Here is a 23,679-nt window from a genome sequence, read left to right as displayed (position 1 = left end):
TGGGTGAAGTACTTCCTTTCATCTGTTTTAACCTGACTGCTCAGCAATTTCATTGAATGCCCACAAGTTTTTGTATTGTGAGAAAGGGAGAAAAGTACTTCTTTCTCTACTTTCTCCATCCCATGCATAATTTTGTAAACCTCTTATCATGTCACCCCGCAGTCAATGTTTCTCCAAGCCAAAGATCCCCAAGTGTTTTGACCTTTCTTCACAGGGAAAGTGTTCCCTAACAAACTTTGGCAAATGGATGTTATCCATATAGCTTCCCTGAAACCCTGGTACTGTGTTCATGTTTGCATAGACATGTACTCTGGATATCTTTGGGCTACTGCTCACTGTGGTGAAGCCACAAAACATGTCATGGCTCACCATTTCTGCCTTTGTGGTAATGGGTTGTCTGCAACTGTTGAAAACTGATAGCTTTTCTGAATTTGTTGATTTTTGTACACAATGGAACATTCAAATCCAGCATAGCATTGCATATAATTCCACAGGTCAAGCTACTGTGGAACATGCTAATCAGACATTGAAAACCACTCTTCAAAAACAATTAAAAGGAGTGAAAATGACAGTTCCTACCCAAATGTGGGTTCAGGAACAATTGAATTTGGTCTTATTAACTTGGCATGGTCCAGTTCCCCTTATTAACTGGGGGTGCAGGCATGCTGCTGTGTTCTCTCTTGCAGGTCCTTTGCGGGTTCTGGAACGTTGTGCTCGCCCCAGTTAAAGATGGCGTGGCATCAGGGTCTCCCAAATCTGATTCCCAATTTCAATCTCAGCCTCATATGGGAGATGGTGCAATGCACACATACCCAGACAGCTCGTGATGTCACATGGGGGGATGTGAAGCGTCTAACTAATCCAGCTCAACAAACGTTGGAACAGGCTGGGCGAGAGCCATCTCCAGAGGACTTGGTGGCTGCTGCATTTGGACAGCTAACAAACTTTGTTGCTTGTGTTTATGTATTTTGTATCATGTCAAGGCTATTAGTTTTGGAGATCTTCTTCAGTTTAATATTTGGGAATGCTTAGCTAACATTAACGTTTCACCTTTTTGTTTGACACGACACACTGAGTTGCATAAGTTATTAGGAGCCTGTTTAATTCCTGTTTGCAAGGCTCCAGGAACTGATACAGCTCTTGATAAATGTATAAATGAATACCAGATCTCTTATGCACCTTTACCCAACTAGGGCATTCCCACCTATAAGCTTCCAGTGGATGCCTTAACTCTATATACCCCATATGTGGCTAACCATGAAAATCTTACTTGTGCACAGATGCATAAGCATAAGCCATTGCACAGTTGCCTGCAAACAGGTGCCCCTTTGTGGAAATGTAATGCAACAATTAATGTTACCAGTAATTATGACTCTATTCCCTTACCACTTGGTTGGTTTTTCTCTTGCTTCCATTGAATTTTTAGTTATATTCCTGCTAATTTATCTCTTTCTGTATGTTGTTCAAGTCGCCTTGCTGTGGTGTTGCCTCAAAAATCCTGGCTTATGGAACCCTCTGCCTCATGCATTAGAAGAGAAACTGTCCCCTTAGACTCTGTCTGTTATTCTTCTGATATGGCATTATTATCTCAAGCTGAATATGTGTCCCTTGCTGCTTCACTCATTGGGGTGCCAGCCATAGCTGTTATTAATCACAGAACATTAAGTAAAATTGCTTGCAGCTTAGCAAAAACTATTAATTCTACCTCCATCACCTTGGCCGCTTTGAATGCAGAACAGGTGGAGCTGCGACATGCTGTTTTAGACAATCGTGCAGCTATAGACTATCTGCTCCTCCTCCACCCCCAAGGATGTGAATCATTGTAAAATATGTGCTGCTTCAATATCACTGACAATTCTCAAAGAGTAAACCATCAGCTCGATAACCTACGGCAGCTGGCTGCTTCCATTCATAAGGACATTCTACCATCCTGGTGGGAAGCACTAAGGTCCTGGCTGCCTAAGTGTGGTTGGGCACTTTGTGTCAGTGGGGTTTGGGAATGTTAGGACTAGCTGTAGTAGTGTGTTGCTTTGTACAATGCTTGCCTTCCTTATGTGTCTTGTGTATAAGAATATGTAAACCATCAACAGAAGAATATACCTCGCAAGCCAATCATGCATATGTATTAGCAAAGCAATTGGAACAATACACCCCTTTAATACAATCGATTCCAGAGAGTGATGGTGAGGGGTTAGAATGTTCTTGATACCCCTTAAAAAACAGACGATGAAGGAAGGGTCAACAGCCTGGCACACCAACCTTGAGCCGACTTCATCTATAGACTCAGAGGGCAGTTTTTAAAAATAAAAACAAAAAAGAGTGAGATGAAGGAAAGGGCAACAGTCTGACAAACCAACCTTGTTCCAATTTCATCTATAGACTTAGAAGGCAGGCTTAAGCCTTCCTGTACTTTCCCTATGCAAGAATGCCGAGGGCCTCGGAATGTGCTGCCCTTTTCACCTCCTTCCTGGAATGCACATTTGGGGTAACAAGCTAATGTAAACTTTGGTCGCCTCATTTTGCACGTTGTTAGTAAATGATTGTGTAAAGAATAATGTATATAAATAAAGCAACGCAGCCACTGACAGACAGACTGGCCAGACTGGTGCGATGAACATCAACCCTGAGTCGTGTGACATTCCTACAATACTGAGCATTCAGTATAAAGATCTGAGCATTCAGTGAAGGCACATTTCTCCTTTTTTATCTTTCTAATTAGATAGAAATTGTTTGACCACAAGAAGAATTTCCATTTTTATTGACAATAATAGATATTAAACCAATAGCAATGTTTTTAAAAGTTAGTGTGAAGTGCAGTGTAGTGAGGTTGCAAAGATATATGCATTCACTGTACTTAGTTTGCTTGAGTCAGTGCTTTACCTGTGTTGGACACAAATGTTACAAATCTAAAAACCTTGTTAATCTAACTGAATCCAGAAAGAACAAGTATTTCTAGCAATTTGGAATTTTGTTCTAAAAAATCTGGCAGATATACTGAATTCACTATACTTTTGGAGACAGAAATATGCATTTACCATAGACCACCATTTTTCATTGTTCTACTTCAGCTAAACACATCACAGATTCTTGTGACAGATGCATGCATACAACTAGGCCTCCCTCAGATTCAGTGAGAGCTCACAGGAGTACAGCTCCTGAACCTTTCTGAGAGTTCCTCCTCCTCCTTCTGAGAGTTCCACCTTGTCCATTGAACAGTATTGCAGCTGCATAACATCCCTGGATGAGCTCCACCACCTATTTTTGTACAAAACGACCCTTGTATACACCATTTTAACCCTTACATAATGAGTGCATTTTGTCCCCCTATGAAATGTTATATTCTTTACACCTTTTGAGATAGATTAGACATACAGATAAGGACTTGACATTTACTACCATGTTCAGGACAGAACCTAGTCCTGGGATAACAGACATTTGTAGAGAATGACATTGGTTCCCCCCAAAGGAACAGGCTTGAGAGGTTTCCCAATTGCTGGTATGACTGCCAATGCAGCACAGTGGTAATAGCACTTCCACATGGAGTTTCCCCACAGTTTCTCTGTCCCAGTTCCCCAGTTCTTGCGGGTCATCATATGGTGGTGCTACAGGTTTCATGAAGAAAGCATTGTTAGAGTGGATCTGTGTTTGGTATGCAACTTTTTCTTCTACAAATCCTAATAAAATATTCAGCATCAATCACAAACTACAAACTATATTTTAAAGAAGCTGTTGGGGAATAGTAAAGTACTCCAAAAAGTTAATCTGCAGATGAAAACAGTATGCTACAGAACGTATCTAGAAGTAATATTTTGCCTTCAAATACGAGGGGTCTTTTTTTGGTTTTTTAAAAAAACAAATAAACACCTACTGATGCCTAAGATTGCCTTTCTAAGCAAAGTGAAAAGATCTGGAACCTAAAGGGATAAAAGCAAAGCTCCTTATGTGCAGCCTGACTTTTTTTGCAAGTATACTTACAAGCATTAGCTAATTATGCACACTGAAAAATGCTAACTGAATTGGCATGTGATCTAAAATACTGCTCTCCCTCTACATTGTTGATGGCTCCATTGATTTGGCTAACATCATTCCTAATTTACATTGGTAGACTCGAAAGAAGAATGTGATCCTTTAAAAAGGTGGCATAAAATAGAGGAAATCCAATGGGAGAAGGAGAATTTCACCGCTGCTGAATTTCTATTTGTTTTTCCCCCTGTAATCCCATCTTTAGTGAATCCAATTCCTTATTTCATTCTGTTTTCTGGTCTTTGCTTTGCAAACTGACAAGTGCATTTTCATGCTGACGATTAAGCATTACTAATTTAAAATGCAGTTTATATCAGCCAATTTCTTTTGTGTAAACATTCCCCTTTGCACCTTCAGACCCCGCTGTATCTCATTAAAGCCAATAATTCCAGTGACAATTTTGCCCTAGCATGCAAAACCTTTCCCTCTGGCTCCCTTCTCAGACATAGTCCTGCTTACTTTTCTGTCTTGTTCAAAAATCCCTATGCTGTCAGCAGTTATTGAACTCCCAGTGCTTGGAATCCCTTTAGTAACAGCTGTTGTTTAACACAATGCAAGGTCCTAAAGTATAAACATGTAGGGGAAGGGATGACATAAGGAAGAAGTATAAATAAGTGGATTAAGATCTAGAAAGCCATGATTTAAACTCAGCAAGGGTGCTAAGTGTGAACAAGCGAGATTACACTGTGACCAATTTCGCACTAGGGCTTGTTCCGAGTGGAGAGCCCTTTTGATCATGGTGCTTCTCTCTGTTTTCCCACAAGTTGCTCCACAGCTGTGAATTGGCACACCATTCTCCCGTGGCAAGCAGAAATCACTTAGAAGAGGATCCTGCTTGCTATGGAAGAGTGCTGCGCCAACTCACAGCTCTGGGACAACTTGTGCAAAAGCACAAGGAGCAAAAGGGCTCTCCACCCAGAACAAGCCTCATACAAAATCGGTCTGTGATAACTGCTTATACTGCTTGTGCCATAGAGCTACAACTACTGAGTTACAAGACATTCTAAAAACCTGGTGCATTAAAAGCATATTATGGATTGTATAAATTCTTGCTGAAAGAAAAAACAATTTGCAAACAATAATATTAATGTTGGTCTGGGACAGAGGTGACCAAACTGCAGCTCGGGAGCCACATGTGACTCTTTCACACATATTGTGTGGCTTCTGAAGGTTGAGGAGGAACTTAATGCAGGCTTAGTCTCAAGTAAGTGTATGTAACATTGGGTTCTCAGTCAGCCTCTGAGCAAGTAGATGACTGTTTTCACCAAGTGTGAAGCAGGGGAGGAGGGGATAACAGGCAGGCTTGCAAGCACTTCTCCACCACAGAGGTTGCCTGGAAACCTAGAGCAGGGAAAGAGAGTGCAAGAGCTGAGGGAGTCACTGGAAGGAGGGAAGGAATTATTGGATGAGGCAGCCCCTGCTTTTGTATAATAAAAGGTGCTGGAATCATTAGCATAACATATTAGCAGGCCTGCAGCTAAGGGTTCTGCTGCCCCAGGCAGAACCCTGTGCGGGCACCCCCCACTCCAACCATGCGATGACATCACTTGAAATGAACACCCCCTCCCAGCCCCCTGCTGGGGTCTGCCTGCCTTGTACTTCCTTTGCTCGGATCAAGCGAAGGAAGGATGCTCCATCCCTCCCCCAGCCCTCTCCCTCTTTGGAGGCAGCTGGGCAGAGGCTCTCAGCCTTCCTGATTCTTCCTTTCTCTAATCAAGTGAAGGAAGGACACTCCCCCCTCCAGCCCTCTCCTGCTTTGGAGGCAGCTGAGCAGGGGCTGCCTCATCCAATCGGAGTGAAGAAAGGATGAGGCAGAGTCAGGGTCAGTGCAAGTGGGGACGGGGAGGGGAAGCCCGCCCCCCCCCCCTGCAGCAAGGTGATGTCCTAGGCTGCTGCCTACCTCACTGACTCCCACATGCCAGCCCTGCTCATTAGCATAACTCATGTGCATATGCTACACCCCCTGACATCCCCAGATGTGAGTCAGAAGGCAATTCCTACCACTTAGGTGCCACCCCAAAAATCTCCAAGTATTTATTTATTTATTTACTTGGTTCACTTGTATTCCACCCTTTCCCAGACGGGCTCAAGGAGGATCACACTCAGATAAAAAACCAATCACATACAATAAAATCAATAAAACCAATAAATATAGTTTAAAACAACAGCATTACAACAACATTAAATAGCAGGGGCGGGCGGCACATAATGCAACTTTAGGTGTAATCTTTCAGTGGCCTGAATATGAAGATTCAGATGATAGATCGCTGTGATAGATCACTGGGGGGGGGGGGCAGCCGATGGTATAGGCAACAGAGTAGAGGATGCCCCCCTGCCTCAACTAAACGTCTGGCGGAACAGCTCCATTTTGCAGGCCCTGCAGAAGGGTAACAGATCCAGCAGGGCCCGCACCACCACCGGGAGCTGATTCCACCAGGTTGGGACCAGGGCCGAAAAGGTCCTGGCCCTTAGGATTGCCTCGATCATCACCCAACTTGCCTCGATTAGGGCCAGGACCTTTTCGGCCCTGGTCCCAAAAGGTGTTGGTTGGCTGATCGCAACATCCTTCGGGGCTCATATTTCACAACTCAGAAAGAGAAAGGAAGAAAGTAGATGGGGGAGGGAGGAAAGAAGGAGGAAAGTGGGGGTTAGGGAGAGAGAGAGATGGAAAGAACAATGTACCGTGTTACTAGTTTGGGGCAGCTAAATGATTCTTGGTCACTTCCTGTTAACATTTCATTTGAAAGTTCACCAGGACATGGTCTGGAACCCTTTTTGAATGCCCAGAACTAGACATAGCTCCAGAAAGAAAAGTGTATTTGAACACATGGAGACAGGCCTTTTCCTCAACCTTAAATGACTGTAAACTACACATCTTAGGCTTGGAGGAAAAAGGCTTTTAGGGAAGATAGGATGCTTCTGACAACACTTCAGACCATCACACCCTATAAATAAATTTATCCAAACCCCAAAGAATAGAAATTTGAGGCTGCTCCTCCCCCCAAAAGAAAAAAGGTAAAGGTGCAATTACCAGTCGTTTCCGACTCTGGGGTGACATCGCATCACAATATTTTCATGGCAGACTTTTTATGGGGTGGTTTGCCATTGCCTTCCCCAGTCATTTACACTTTACCCCCAGCAAGTTGGGTACGCCAAACTTATTGTTTAATTGAACCTCAGGGGCTTAGTCTGAGTTTGAACAAATAGATTTGAGTCCAATAGCACTATCGATACCAACAAGATTTTGGGGACATAAGTTTTAGAGAGTTACTGAACATGAATCTAGCTGTTCAACTGCAGACCAACATGGCAACCCTCTCAATTGTGGAACATGTTAATCACAGAACTAAGTGCTGAGGCATACAGCTGCCTTATCCAAAAACAGACCACTGGCCCCTACAAGTAAGTATTGTTTACTCTGACTGGCAACAGCTCTCCCAGGCAGAAGAAGAAGACTGTAGATTTATAAGTTTTCACATCACCTCCTACCAATATTCCCTCTAATTGTGGAGTCTTGTGAGCAAAAATTCTACTTTGTGAGCTACTGGCTTTAAAGTTGTGAGCTATTACATAAATTAGTTGGCTCTGGGGCCATTTTTCCTGAGCTAAGACAAAAAATTGTGAACCAGAGGACGAAAAACTGTAAGTTAGCTCACACTAACTCAGCTTAGAGGGGACACTGCCTCTTACCTCCTCCTTTTTAACTGGGTGTGCTGGGAACGGAACCTGGGCCCTTCTATATACAAAACAGTTACTCTGAGTCACTGACTAAACAAAATTGGAGAGGGCTTTGCTCCTGTAGCTCTCACACACATAAGCACACAGAGTGCAATGTCATAAACTGTAATCCCTAAGAACAGAGCATGTGCAAGTCCATCTTGACCTCCCAATGAGTAACCAAGGAGCAGACCATTCATAAGCAGTATTCCTAAACACAGAGCACCTCTAAGCATGTACAGACCCATCTTGACCCTCCCATGAGTAACTAAGGAGCAGACTATTCATAAGTAGTTATCCTAAACACAGAGCACCTCTGAGCATGTGCAAGACCCATCTTGACATCCCCCCCAATGAGTAACCAAGGGTGGACCATCCATAAGCAGTCATCCTAGAAACAGAGCACCTCTGAGCACATGCTGCAAACCCATCTTGACCTCCCAAGGAGTAGACCATAGATATGGCCCCACAACACCTTGACAGTGAAGCCCTCATCCTTCAGCAGTGGGATGATGTCCCAGATGGTCAGGCTGGTGCTGAACACACCCACACCAGGCAGCATGGCTGCGGCTAGTGCTGGTGCCCCTGGCATGCTTCCTCCTTCTCTTCTTCCTCCCTACCACTTTTCCTCCTCACCTAGCCTTTTTTCCTGGCCCAACTGGCCTCCCTGCCAGTTCACATGGAGCTGCAAGAAGAGTACTGCAGGCCTGCAATGCTGGCTGGGGTGGGTGGGTGCTGCTGCTGCTGCAGCACTGGCAGCAGCAGTAAGGGATAAGCAGCTGTCAATTCCTGCAGCAGCAGTGGCAGCCATGGCTGGATCCACTCTCAGCGCCAGGCCCCCTACCTCAGCAGCAAAGCTTTTGTCACCTCGCTGGCTGCCTCCATGGCTGGATCATCTCATACATACATGCACCCGCATGTGTACACCTCCCCAGTCCCAGGTTTGCTACCTCAGCTGTCCCCCCAGAAGACTACCACCCACCCACCCACCCAATAGTTCCGGGAGGGGCTGTGCTGGCAGTGGTGAGCACATGGCTTGCAGAGAAGAAAGGTCCTTCTCCACAAGCTGTGTCCCCTCCACCACCAGCTCAGCCACCTCAGCTGCTCCCCAGAAGTCTCCCTCCCACCCAAGGCACCCCAAGCAATCATGCACAATGGTGCTGCCAGCTCGGCTGCTTGCAGCCACCACTACCCATAGAAGACAACATACCCTGCTGGTTCTTGGCAGCAGTAGCTAGAAGAGCTAGCAGCTGCATCCACATCAGCTCGTTCAGGCCAGAACTAGGGCTGCTGGGACTTAGGGCTGAGGATGCAGCTCTGTCCCCAAATGAGGGCTGCATCTGTGTAATATTTGTTGATATCTTGCAGCTCTCAAACATCTGACATTTATTCCATGTGGCTCTTACATTAAACAAGTTTGGCCCCACCAGTCTGGATATGCCCTTCAATGTATCATGACCAACTTTAAATTTTCATGATATATTCTTCCTGTTCTGACTTCCACTTTCAACCTCTTGAGGCTGGCAATTTCACACACAACATACACTTAATCAACAATATATAATCTTCCTCACAAGAACTAAGCAAAGCTGAGATCTAGTTCAGCACCTTTTTTACAGACACCCTTTCCCAAACATTCCTGTTTTGCAAATAAAAACTCAGTTCAGTGGATTAAAGACTCAGTTCAGACTGGCAACTTTGTCCTACCTAAAAGTGCCACTGCTGCTTCTTATTAGAGTACAGTCTTGCAGAAGATACTATCCCCCCATCCCCTTCTTGACTGTTCTTGTATTTCACACCTGCGTTTTACCCTTCCAGCAAACACCATCCATCAACCACACACCAGGATCATTCTCACTAGGGTTGCCAGGTCTGTGTTGGAAAATAGCAGGAGTCTTTGGGGGTGGATCTGGGAGAGGACAGGATTTGGGGAAGCGAAGGACCTCAGCATGGTACAATGCCATAGAGTCCACCCTTCAAAGCAGCCATTTTCTCCAGGGGAGCTGATCTCTGCCAGCTGGAGGTCTGTTGTAAAAACTGTAATCACCTAGAGGCTGGCAACCCTAATTCTCACAAGCAAAGTCCTGTGCCCCACAAAACACCAAGTTCAAATGTAATTAGGATGCGTTTGTAATTAATCTTATAGTAGGAGCACATACTATAACCAAAGAAAGTTTCTTTTGGAGAGTGCTGGCATTCTTGGACCTTTAAGAGGATAAAGGTATAACGTGTATGTGTAAAGTGAGACTTACAAAGGAGCAGGTAAGGAGACTGCAACACCAACAAAATTTTTTAGTGGGATCAGTTCAGTGGAACTTTTTAGTGGGAACAGTTCAGTTTTTGGTCTGATTTCCTTGACTCCAAATGAAGTCTAGTCTCCTGACCCTGCTTATTCTCTGGAACGTTTTTCATATTCACTGCCATTTTCTATACAGTGCTTATGATAAGTAAGGCAAGAGGTCCAACAGCCGAAATAGCCACATAAAAAGCAAAGTACTTCACAACACTGCTCAACTCTCAGACAATTGTTTGTTAAATATTTTTCTTAAATCCCACCTTTGTTTGAATTATTAAGTAGGAGCTGAGCTAGACAGCAAAAGCATTTTACTGTAATCTGGCAAATCTAGCTCTTAATATTATTATTTCATAAGCTTTTTGTAGCCCAAGCATCTATATTACAGCAGACTTTGAGCACTTGCCAGATCTGAATACTGGATAGTTCTGAACTGAAGACATCCAAGTAAACCTTGCTAGAATTGCCTAGCTCAGCATTTACCAGTAAACAGAACAACCACATGTGTAAAGCTATGCTGGAACATTAAAGACTGACAACACAAAGCATTCTAATGTTGTTGCTTTTAGTGGTGCATTCAGGAAAGCAATTGGAATTGGTGTTGTTTTTTCTCTCAAGACTGGAATTTCCCCCCTAAGCCTAAACAAGGCTTTGCTGAACCACAAAAGGTGCTGCATTAAAATTGCACTGTATGGACACACAGAGAGAATTTCCCAAGATGGATATCCATCTGAGATCTAAATCTATGTTTCAACTTCACTTTTGAGATTTTAAAATGTTGCCCTATGATGGAACAAAAAGGGTTGTTAGGGATTCAATTTGCAATACATGAAACATGTTAAAGGGGACAGCTTGTTTCATTTTCATGAGCATCTGAAACAAACATGCACTTCATTCTAAAGATACAGTCATCTAATGAGATTTAGCTTAATAGCCATATTAGGACTTACTTTTGGGATGTTTTTAGTGAACACTACTTACTGTTTCAAATCAGATTTCCTAGTAAATTCTTGTAATATGCTAGAATTATATCTGGTATGTTAAATTTTGGAAGATAACAGGTTGGATACAAAGATCTATGAGCAAATCTTTCTTGTCTTCCACTTTCCAGTGCAACCCTCTGTGCCTCCTACCCCTGCAAAGCTTCTTCTGATGGTTTAGGGCCCCTTAAAAATTGGTTAGAGTGCACCAAGTGCAGCAAGACATTGCTTTCTTCACTTGCATATGGAAGGCCATTCCACTAAAGGCAGGAGAAGTTTGGGTCCTACTCACTACATATTAGTCAACTGGAGAAGATATACCATGTTTAGGCAGAGAAATGCATTGCACATGCTCATATATAGCATGTACAATGCATTTCTTTGGAAACCAAGCACACATAGATACTGCTTGAAAAGACTTCCCTTTCACTTCAACAAAATGAGCACCGCTGTTTATGTTCCACTTTGTATGTGTCCAACTCTTCTACTTCCTTTGTAATGAATGGGTAACTCCTTGTGTGCAAAACAAAGACTTTGTGTCAATAACAAAGTACTACTGAATTATGGTTCTGGAATGGAAGTACAGGGTCATCCTGGTTTCAGAGGTACCTGTAATCATAAAGCATGGAAACTCAGTGTGCAGGCACAAGGGCACACTTCAAGTTCTGGTTCTTACTTTGGAATACCTAAATGGCTTGGGGAAAGTGTACCTGAAGGAACACTTCCTTATGTACTGCCCAGTCTACCATTTACAATCTGCCATCCAATCTCTATGCCTTTGCCAGCAGAGGTCAGGCAGGTGGTGACCACAGACAGAACTTTTTTTCATTTATGGCACTTGGAATTCCCTTGAGGCTCACTTGGTGCTAACTTTAACCTCTTTTAAGTACAAGGTTTTTAACTGAGGGGTTCCATCTCTTTAGCTATTTGTCTGATTTGGTCTGCTTCTAGCCAGAAGACTGGTTTGCTATTGTAATGTTTGACTGCTGAATGTTGTTTTCTGCCCTGTATTATTGATAATTTTGTTCTTTTAAAAATGATTTTACTATATTGTTTTGCTTTGTGAATCATCTCAAGCTGGTTTCTGGAGAGGTGGCATATAAAACTTCTAAATAAATAAATAAGGGCATATGGGGTTCTGAAGACTTTTCAGTTCTCCCTTCTGACCCTAATCCCACTGCTCTTACATTTGCTTCTGAAGACTGAAGTAATTTGAAATTCATCCTAGCAGTTTCATGATGCTAGGCAGAAAAATAAAACATTCAAAACTAACTCTACAAGTGATGGGTGTCTAATAATAGTAAATACAGTGAGACTATATTATGTCCTCAAAGGTCAAGGCAGTATATAACTAGGATGCAGAAATGAATTATTAGGAGTACGTTATCATATATGTTGCAAAAAAGAAGAAAGAGTTAAACTTGTATTAATGTTTTACATATTTGCAAAAATATCTCATCAAAAAGTAAATGAATAAACTGGATGACTCCTTATCTCAGGGGTGATAAACATACATCCTGCAGGCCAAACTGGCCCCCAGATGGCTTCAAGCAGGCCCGCGGGGCTCTCTTCTGTCCTCACCCTGTGAAGCTCCAAAGGCTGCAATGACATTCCGAGCTCCTTCTGCCTTCTCTTTGCAGAGGCTAAAGCTGAAAGCAAAGCTGCAAAGAAAATGCAGAATCCACGTTTTCTTTGCAACTTTGTCTATGTGTTTTAATGGAGAGGAACTTCCCAGCGTTCCTATGGCCAGCTGAAGCTTCCTGGAGTTGTGTCGTTGCAAACTAAGCATTGATGCCTTGAGCCAGCTTTGTCTCTTCTAAGTGGAGTGGGAATTAGTGCCTAGTGAGTAGTACTCTAACTTGGGAACCCACAGTCAAAGGGGGATATGACAATGGAGAGCCATTGCTAAGCTGAGTAGACCCAGGGGGGATGGGGGAGAAGCTTGTAATGCATTGCCATTTCATATTTTCCCAGGCTGAGAACATTTCATTTTTTAAAATTTCTGCTGTGATCTTTGTGCTTTTTCTTCATGTTTGATTTTTTAAATTGCACTCCCCCCTTCCATTTTAAACAAAATTTTGCTTCATTTTCCTAAAAATGAGTTTGACACCCCTGCCTTATTTGGTTTGGGGCTCCAGCTTCTAGTTAAAAAAAAAAAAAGACCAGGTATCTAAAGGTCACACAGATGCTTCAGGTTTTGTTGTTGATACTGCTGACAATGATTATAATTACAAGGAACTTCAAGACAGTCTGAAAACACAATCAGATATGGAGATTTACAGGTGAGATTATTACCTCAACATTTCCGCTGAAAGGAAACAGAACCCTCCATTTTAACCTTTCAGAGCCTTTGACTTCTCTGTCTGCCTGTTTCAGTGTTACACAGATGGAAGCCACATTCACTCTACCCAAAAGACACCAAAGAAGAAAGCAAATCCCCAAATCTGGGAGAATAATTGGATTTCTTTATATTGCCCTGCTGAGATGAGACCACAGGAACACCTTTATGTGTCTGTATTCCCCACACTGACTGCATGCTTTCATTTACATAGATATACATACATACATATATATATATATATATATATATATATATATATATACATATATATATATAATCAGCATAACCTCACAGTGATATGATGACACCAAAATTCTTCATAGAAATTTCCTTTATGTTATAAAATTCATCTCAAAGCAGATATGAGTCTGAGTTTAATGTGTATGTATATAACAATTGTTTAGATTTTTAACTGTAAATTATGAAATGTTAATTTTAATGTTTAATTTTAGATTCCATGTTAGTTTTATATGTTGTAAGCCGCCCTGAGCCACCTAGTGGGAAGGGCGGGATATAAATCTTAGATAAATAAATAAAAAAATAAAATATCCATTAAGCACTAAGTGTTGTAAGTGCTAAGGGGGTGAGGAATGTATCATCATCATCATCACAATTTTTTATCCCACCTTTCTGTCTGCTGTCATGTAGGCTACCCAAGGCAGCTAAAAAATTAAAATATACATGATAAAATTACATTATAAAACAGTTAAAATAACCCCTCTCCCCAAAATACCTCATTAAAACAACTTTCAAGAAAGTTTTTAAAAACCCAGGGAAAATACATATAATCAGCTCAGAAACAAATTGGAAGCCAGGGTAGGTGGGCCAAGGCTGGAGTGATGTGGTCCTTACAACCCACTGAAGTCAATATCCTGGCTGCAGCATTCTGTACCAACGCATGTTTCTGAACACTTTTCAAGGGCAGCCCCATGGAAAATCCATTGCTGTAATCTCAGGGCTTTTTAGGTATAAAACCCCCCAGCAGGGACTCATTTGCATATTAGGCCAAACCCCCTGATGTCACCATGGTTTTGCACAGGGCTTTTTTGTAGAAAAAGCCCAACACAAACTCATTTGCATATTAGGCTACAGCCCCAGACACCAAGCCAACCGGAACTGTATTCCTTTGCATTCCTGCTCAGAAAAAGCCCTGAGTAATCCAGTCTAGATGTAACCATGACATATGAAGCTGCCTTATACTGAATCAGACCTTCAGTCCATCAAAATCAGTATTGTCTACTCAGACTGGCAGTGGCTCTCCAGGGTCTCAAGCTGAGGTTTTTCATGCCTACTTGCCTGGACCCTTTTCAGTTGGAGATGCCAGGGATTGAACCTGGGACCTTCTGTTTGATAAGGGAGGGAGTTGGGTCTCATTTTATTATAGAATAGCTGGCTTTACATAGCAGGGAATGCAGCTACACCACAGGGTCAAAAGTTTATGTACAGGAAACACTGCCTAGCCATAAAAGGGTAGGACAAAACTTAGTCTACACTGAAATGGGGAAATGAAAGTTAACTGAAGAAACTAAAGTTAAGGTGTAGTGACCATACAAGCGTCACGAATAGTTAAGGAAATGGGGAGGGGGGAAAACACTGTGTGCATGTGTTAGATTGAACGGGATAGGGCAGGAAGATTGTGAGGCTGTTGACCGATTGGTCCACAGAGCCAGGATAGGCGGGACAGGAGAAGCTTAATTTGAGCTGCACTGTAGCGCAGACTTCAGAGATCTGTGTGAGGCTACTTGCCTGATCTCTCCTTGATTTGCAAATCATGAAATAAAAGCTTGCCTCTTTGACCCACACGTCCAGAACTCCTTTCTTTCAAATAGATTGGCCTTCTGGCCGTAACATGCTTACCAAGCAGATGCTCTACTACTGAGCCATCGTCCCTCCCCTAAAATGACATGCACCACCACAGTGGTCAGACTTTTTTTGTCCAGGAAAGGCTGTAGTTGGCTAACTAGTAAAAGCTGGTAAAAGGCACTCCTTGACACAACTGCCACTAGCTTATCCAGCAGTAGTCCTCCTGAGCACTCCCAGACTTGTTCCTTTAAGGGGAGTGCAACCCCATCGAGAACAGGGGACATCTTAAATCCCAGGTCAGACCTTCTGCCCTCCAGTAGTTGTGTTCTGAGGTTTTCCTATAACATCACTTCTGGAAAACCGCTCATCTTTCTGAGTATGGGCATGTCCCTTTATTACAGGACACTGAAACTCAAATAGTGTCATTCTAAGCAGAATCACACCCTTGCAAATGAATTGAAGTTGGTGTGCTTAGAAGGCAACTCTTCTTTGGAATTGCACTATAATTCCAATTGCACTGTAAGTGCAGGTAATACCATTCTACACTGCTCTTAATAAGAGAAAGCCATCTACATAGTTGCACTATGCTGCAGTGATATTATTTTCAATTCCTGAAGGAACTGGATGGAAATAATTTCCTAGGAGCTTTGGTCAGCTACATATGGAATACTGTGACAGTAACATATGGAATACTGGAAAAGTGACACTTTCATGTTCCACCACCTTGTTCCCTATTAATGTTTGGAGTCAGTTCTGCTGCCTGCAGTCACTCCTTTAAATTTGCACTGCTACATATGGAAGCTACATATGGAATACTGTGACAGTGACATCATTCCTGGCAGTTGGCATTAATCAGAACGTTTGTTCCTTGACTAAATGTATGCATATTAGCATAAAAGGGCTTCCATGTTTATTTTGGCAATGGCTCCACAGCAACAAAATTATTTCTCCCCTAAATGCTACTACTGAAAAATACAATACAGGGAATCTTATATTCATGCTGCGTTCACTGTGGTTTAAATTATCAACAGAGAGGCTAATCTCTGGGCCAAATTCCAAGCTCAAGCAGTGATTCTGTTTGATGCCGAGAACCATTTTGAATCCACTGTAATGATATTACTTCTCCTTCTACTTCCCAAGTCCATGCTTGGATATTCACTGTAGTTCTTATTCCCTATATTTTCCCAGAACATTTTAAATAAATTTCCCTGGAGCTGTATGGAATGTTTCACACAGATTATTGTGAGTTCTGTGAGAACCCATTAATATCCAATAATCAACAGGTTGGGCTTGAAAATCTGCCTGAAGAGCATACATTTTGAATCACTTTGGGTTCTACAGGGATGTTATTGTATACCGGAAAACACAACCTTGGATTAAACATTCAGACATGCATGATGTCATGGATATTTGAAAAAGAATATGCATCATATTAAGAAAGTCAACACCTTGGGGCAACTGATTCTCATGTGAATTGTAGTAATTTCAGTTAATCCTTTAAAGACAAAATGTGTCACACCTCATCATTGCTTTAACAGGCTGGCTTGCACAGAGGTAAGCACAGAGTTGTTTAATTGCATTAAAGAATAATTTGTCTAGAATAAAAACAGCAAAGAAACCAAGCAGTGCAAATTTACTTGAGTGACTGCCGGCAGCAGAACTGCCTCCAAGCATTAATAGGAAACAAGTGGTGGAACATGAAAGTGCCACTTTTCCAGTCATTTTGCAAAGTATAACCTTACTTTAAGGGCTTCAGGTCACATTCGCTCTGACATAAACAAGCAATTGCAGCAACATGTCAAGGTTCACACCACTGGTTAACATCAGGTAAAAAGTATGATTTTAATCTTAGGGAGGGGTGTGTGTGAATGTGTCAAAATTATTGTGAAGGCAAGTTTCTATATTTACAATACATCCTGATCCTGAACTGCATTGAAGGAGCTTATATGGATATTTCATTCTCATTTGACCTCACTATAATCATTTTGGTTAGCTTCTAAAGACAATGCCTTCTCTGTTCACAGCAAGTGTTTTGTTTGTGAATATTCCACAACTACATTAGGGAAGATGTAAGGACAGCTTTGCTAGCAGGGTGGTGCTGAAAGCAAATAAACAAATAAAGCAAGACAAAACCTTACGGAGACATTTTCAAACCTTGTGTGTTATTTTCTGCAAAGTGCTTTTAACATAATAACTGGATTTGGCTTTATTCATAACCCAAATTTCATTTTTCTTCAGAAAGACTAAGCAAATTAGCCTGCTGAGCTGGTTGTGTGTGTGGAGCACAAAGGAACAATGTTTTCATTTGCATCATTGCTTGTTACACTTAGCCAGAGATCTCTCTGAAAGAAGCTCAATACATTTGTTCAACATATGCTAACTAGAAAGAGGCTAACAGAAGCCTTGCCAACCATAGAGGACAGAAAGGAAGTGGCAGGGGGAGTCACAGAAGTAGATTTTTCAAGACCTAGAGAAGTCTTTCTTCAGGGTCATTAAAGTAAAATAAAACTGATGTTCAAGAAAGCCAGACCTCCTGCTGCTCTCAGTACTTCCCACTTGGGTAGATTTTTAGAACACTTTTAAAAATATATATCCTGCCTGAATTTATGAAGAAGTTCTGTGATACCAATTAGAACAGAGACTCGGAATCTCTCCAGAGTTCAATTCCCAGGTATGTCACATATTTTCTTCTTCTGCCTCATCTGGAGAAATTATAGTTTCTACTCCCCACCCCCCCTTCAATTTCCTACTGGGGTAATAAGGGAAACCTACAGCAGTACGGAACTTTTGCTGCCTTCAAGCTTGAAAACAAATTCCCAAAGTTAAGGAAAAGGAATGAAGACAACCTCACTAGACAGGAAGGAAGATGTATCCTCACTAAAGCACAGGAAAGATAAGATAATAGTTCCCTCTTGCCATCTTAAAAAGATGTATCTTGGTTTTGCATCTGGCTATTTAAAGCTTTTGCTTTGTCTCTAAAATTGAGAACTTCTCCTTGGGCACCTTTTTTGTGCACAGGCTGAAATGCTTTGAAGTTTCAGACAGCACAAACTGTCTGGTGTTGCTTTTGGTTAAAGGCACCAAAGAGGCACGGACTGTTCCCAATGATACATATGTCTGCTTGTTCTCTGTTGCCAAGCTCTGCTGAGATTCATAGACACGTTATTCATTTATGTTATATTATCTCCTGACATCTTTTCTAACAGGAAAGGTATATGTTGTTTTAGTCTGGTGTTTCTTGGTGATTTAGTATGCAGCGAAATTTATTTATAAACAACACTTGTTTTTGCCTTTATAACTGAGTGTTTTATTTGATTCCTTGTAATTTCCTTGCTGGTTTGACTCTTCCTTTAAGAGGATGAATGATAGCAAAGTAGAACATATCTGAAATTTCTAACCAAATGCAGAATCTGTCTCCCACATTTGCAAAAATATTTATCTGTTATTTAATCTCAAAAGACCTCATGAGCAGTATCCTGTCTCATATTCACTCTGTGTACTTCCTTAAAGACATACCAACCTGAGTTTGCTAGGTTTGGCTAAGAATCCACCTTTCACAAACTGCTGAGGTGGATGCACATTAATACCTCAAGCTACCTTACACTGAGTCAGACCACTGGTTTATCAAGATCAGTACTGTTTACTTTGAGTGACAGTGGCTTTCCAGGGTCTCAGGCTGAGGCTTTCAGATCATTTAGTGCCTGGTGCTTTTAACTGAAGATCTCAAGGAGAACCTGGGACTTTTGGCATAGAAAGCAGATGCTGTACCAATGAGCCACAGCCTCTTCTTGGAAGCTGATATATTCTACTAACTTCTGCTCCCACAATGTTTTATCCCCAGAAGATTGCTGGTGGAGGTTGGGAAGCAAGGAACTTCAGAGGGACATGGCAGGGCTTTTGTCTATCTGGGGAGTAGGCCTACAAATAGCAACTTGCTACCAAGCTTCAGTACCCTGCTTTCCTTAAAAAAAAAAAAACAGCCATCACTACACTGACTCTTCAAACATTTTGGCTGTTGTTGTTTATGATTTCCCAGTCTCTGTCTAGACTGTAATGACCATAACCTTGAGCAAAAGGTGGAGCATATACACCAGCATTTAAATATGTGTTAAAAAAAATGGGCTAGTTTCAAACATATCACCTAAGTGTAAGAACACTGACAATTAGTTTAGACTTCTTCATCCCTGTGAAGAGGAAGCGCACAACAGCTGGCACTTACTGCTTTTGTCTCAATTGCCCATGAAAAGCCCCTCTTGGAAGTTCTATGACTGAGAACTGATCTACACAGGATGCTGGGAAATAGCCACTACACAGGTTTTCATTTAGGTTAGAGTTGCAATGCTGAAAAAGAAGGAGCTTAAATTCTTCCCTAGACTATTAGCCCTCAGAGCAAAAAATGACAGGTACCATCTTGTCTTCCTCTCACCATGGGGCTCCTATAGTTGTTCTTGCTATTTATTAAACACTGAGATCTCCATGTGGATCTCCCAAAGTTCTATTTTGGCCCTCAGTCCCTTCCTTGTGATATACGTGCATTTTTACATACACTTAATAATGCACTTTCATTTCACTTTCATTGCACTTGAGCAGTCATTTGCAAGTGGATTTCTTGCCATTTCACACAGAAAAATCCAGTTGCAAAGTGCACAGTCTAGGAGTCATTGGGCGTTTTCGCACTCACCTTCAAGTGGTGCGACCACCCTCCTCACGTGGGCGGATCTGCAGGGATTTCGCACCAGAAGCGCCGGCGCACCCAAAAGAGCCGGCGACTTCCGTCGCGAAACCAGCTCAAACGTTTTCCTGCTTCTTGGCGGTTTCCGTTTGAGCTGGTTTCGCGACGGAAGTCGCTGGCTCTTTTGGGTGCGCCGGCGCTTCTGGTGCGAAATCCCTGCAGATCCGCCGGCGTGAGGAGGGTGGTCGCACCACTTGAAGGTCAGTGCGAAAACGCCCATTGTGTTGCTATGGGTGTGGAAATTAATGCTACAATTCTACAAACTATACATGGATAAGCCCCATTTATTTCTCTGGGTTTTCTGACTGAGTAAACAGGTGGTACATTACTGTCTAAAGTTACAGAAAGAAATTCCTGCTAGGACAAAAGATGATGGGAATTATTCTTTCACCAATCAAACAGGTGCTATTTACTGACCTCTCAACATGTTGAAATATTAACAGGCTTTCTGTTCTAAATATATCTCCTGTCTTTGGCTTGAAAGAAGAAAAAGAAGAAGACGACATTGGATTTATATTCCGCCCTCCACTCAAGAGTCTCAGAGCTGCTCACAATCTCTTTTATCTCCATCCCCAACAGACACCCTGTGAGGTGGGTGGGGCTGAGAGGACTCTCACAGCAGCTGCCCTTTCAAGGACAACCTCTGCCAGAGCTATGGCTGACCCAAGGCCATACCAGCAGATGCAAGTGGAGGAGTGGGAAATCAAACCTGGTTCACCCAGATAAGAGTCCGCACACTTAACCACTACACCAAACTGGCTCTGCATGCTGTGCACCTCTGAAGGTTTGGTTGGACCTCCATTTACTTGTAACCCCAGCAGCTCCTGATAAAGAAATAAGAACAAAGAGACAAACTACTTACCTTTGCTCTGCACTTTGGGAAGGCTTCTTTCTTGTGTTTTAAATTATAAAGTCTCATGAGAATAACACCTGGGAACTGTTGCACTATAAAAGGTACTGCCTAACCCATTATCCAGTGTCCATACCTCAGAAACATTGATCCGCCCCTCTTGAAATGAGCACGTTGTGGGATCATGGGTACAGAGGTTCCGATATTTACACCAGTGGCAACGAAAAGCACTGTTCACACAAGAAAGGCACCTGTTAAGAAAGGAAGAAAAGACTGAGTTACAGTATTTGTGTGTGTGTGTAGATCCAGGTGGGCAGCCATGTTGATTTGAAGCAATGGAAGGCAAAAGAAGAAGGGGACTGCAAAAGATGAGATGGCTAGACAGCATTGCTGATGTAACAAACACAAATTTGAGCAGACTTCGGAGGATGGTGGAAGACAGGAGGGCCTGGCTTGACTTGGTCCACGGGTTCACAAAGAGTCGGATGACTGTGTGACTGAACAACAAAAGCACCTTTAAGACCAACAAAGTTTTATTTACAATGTAAGCTTTTGTGTGATAAAAACACACTTCATGAGAAGAAGAAGAAAGAAGAATTGCAGATTTATACCCTGTCCTTCTCTCTGAATCAGAGACTCAGAGCGGCTTACAATCTCCCATATCTTCTCCCCCCACAATAGACACCTTGTGAGGTGGGTGGGCCTGAGAGGGCTCTCACAGCAGCTGCCCTTTCAAGGACAACTCCTGCTAGAGCTATGGTTAACCCAAAGCCATTCCAGCAGGTGCAAGTGGAGGAATGGGGAATCAAACCCAGTTCTCCCAGATAAGAGTCCACGCACTTAACCACTACACCAAACTGACAACAGTATGGGATGGAATTAGCAGTCCTACATATATGGAGAGTGGGCAGTGCACTAGTATGCAAAATAGTGAAAATTGTTTTAGCAAATTAAAAGAATAGTAAGTTGGGGTTTGGCAATCTCCAATTATGACATTCATTGTCTGCTATTTTTTCTGTCCAGTCAACTCAGGCTGACATGTGGCTTAGCTAGTGGAAAGAGAAAGTACACTTACATAAAGTTGACCATCTCCTCAAAATGTGTAGCCATAGTATGTTCCAATTCCAATTTTAGTATGTTTGCTGTTTAAGTGAGCATATGCTCCGTATGTGTTGGTGAGGACTGGCAAGGACCAAAAAATATTTTTTTTTGAAGTTACACTTACTGACTAGCCTTGTGAGTGGGTCATTTTTGCCTACTTTGTATTGCAGCTTTAAAGAAGGAACTAACAATTGGACTTGTAATTTGATTTCACTGTTAGGCCCTAACCGGAACCATAACTAGATAATTTTGCACCTGAGGCAAGAATATAAAATTGCATTCCCTATACCTTCATAGTAGGTATTGTGGCAAAGAGATAAATACAAAGATAACAAAAGTAATAATAACACAATGTTTATTTTAGTTATGATATACTTTTTCTATACCCCTCACTTGCCTTGCTATAAACATGTGGGCACAGTGCAGATCTGGAGGAGAATATTGGCCAGTACCTTTCAGGTGCTACTTGGTGAGTTTATTCAAATTAACTTCTCATGGTTTACCGGTATGTTTACCGACCTCAGAAGGATGGAAGTCTGAGCCAGCTACCTAAAACCAGCTTCCGCCGGGATCACACTCACGACCTGAGTTCGATCCCGGCAGAAGCTGGTTTCAGGTAGCTGGCTCAGGTTGACTCAGCCTTCCATCCTTCTGAAGTCTGTAAAATGAGTACCTAGCTTGCTGGGGGGAAAGTGTAGATGACTGGGGAAGGCAATGGCAAACCACCCGATAAAAAGTCTGCCGTGAAAACGTTGTGAAAGCAATGTCACCCCAGAGTTGGAAAGGACTGGTGCTTGCACAGGGGACTACCTTTACCTTTTTTTAAAAAAGTATTTGGTAAGAGAATCTCTTAAGAGCCCTGTGGCGCAGTGTTAAAGCTGCAGTACTGCAGTCCTAAGCTCTTCTCACGACTTGAGTTCAATCCCTGGCGGAAGCTGGGTTTTCAGGTAGTCAGCTCGAGGTTGACTCAGCCTTCCATCCTTCCGAGGTCGGTAAAACGAGTACCCAGCTTGCTGGGGGGAAAGTATAGATGACTGGGGGAGGCAATGGCAAACCACTCCATAAAAAAAAAGTCTGCCATGAAAACGTTGTGAAAGCAATGTCATCCCAGAGTCGGAACGACTGGTGCTTGCACAGGGGACCTTTCCTTTCCGTCCTTTTCAAGAGAATCTCTTAGGGACTCGCTGACTCCCAACCAACTAAACCCTTAGCCCATGATTAACCATGATTATCCGTTTTATGGGGACAGGGCTTCACATGATCACCACAATTTCATATACCCCTTCCTTTATATCTAAACAAAAAAGTCATGCAAAAATATTATTTTGGTGATATATGCCTTTTGGCCTGAATATTTATAACCTGTCCTTCACTTAAGTAAAGAAGATAGCAAATTGAAACATCAAAACTAGTCAATATAAACAAGGAGTTAATTTGTTGATTGATAGATTTCCCCCTGTGACTGTGAGTGAGATAGCTCTGAAACTCTGTTTTCCTGGCTAATGAGCCAAAAGAATACAATTAACTATTTGCAGGAAAAAAGTTCTGTCCCAAGGGAGAGGGATCCATTCCACAGAAGATCCACTGGTGACTGGGCTTTGTAATTGTCTCCTTTTTCTCTGAAAGGTTTCAAGCTTCACAGGGCATCAGATGGACAATGTATAGCTTTACCTGGCATCTTGAAAATTACTGTCTGCATCTGCAGCTCATATATGACAGCAGCAATAATAGTTTAATGCCATCTAGTGGGTCAGCTGGAGCTCAAGCAAAAACTACTATGATTCTGCTGTACAATTGCTCCAGATTTTGCCCAGGGCTTTGGTTGGCCTCTGCTATGCA

General features: G+C 42.3%; 1 protein-coding gene across 2 annotated transcripts in view; it reads right to left on the bottom strand.

The window, feature by feature from the left end:
* The window catches only part of PLXNA2 (plexin A2), a 771,921-nt gene that overhangs the window by 243,863 nt on the left and 504,379 nt on the right, over positions 1 to 23,679 (bottom strand). For both annotated transcript variants that reach the window (XM_060231255.1, XM_060231256.1), the window contains exon 9: positions 20,876 to 20,990. In XM_060231255.1, coding sequence (XP_060087238.1) covers positions 20,876 to 20,990 — 115 coding nt within the window. The remainder of the gene's footprint in view (positions 1 to 20,875; positions 20,991 to 23,679) is intronic.

This window comes from Heteronotia binoei, chromosome 2 (assembly GCF_032191835.1).
Source record: "Heteronotia binoei isolate CCM8104 ecotype False Entrance Well chromosome 2, APGP_CSIRO_Hbin_v1, whole genome shotgun sequence".
Taxonomy (NCBI): Eukaryota; Metazoa; Chordata; class Lepidosauria; order Squamata; family Gekkonidae; genus Heteronotia; species Heteronotia binoei.
Note: the sequence above shows the minus strand (reverse complement) of the source record. Positions and strands in the feature narration are given on the sequence as shown.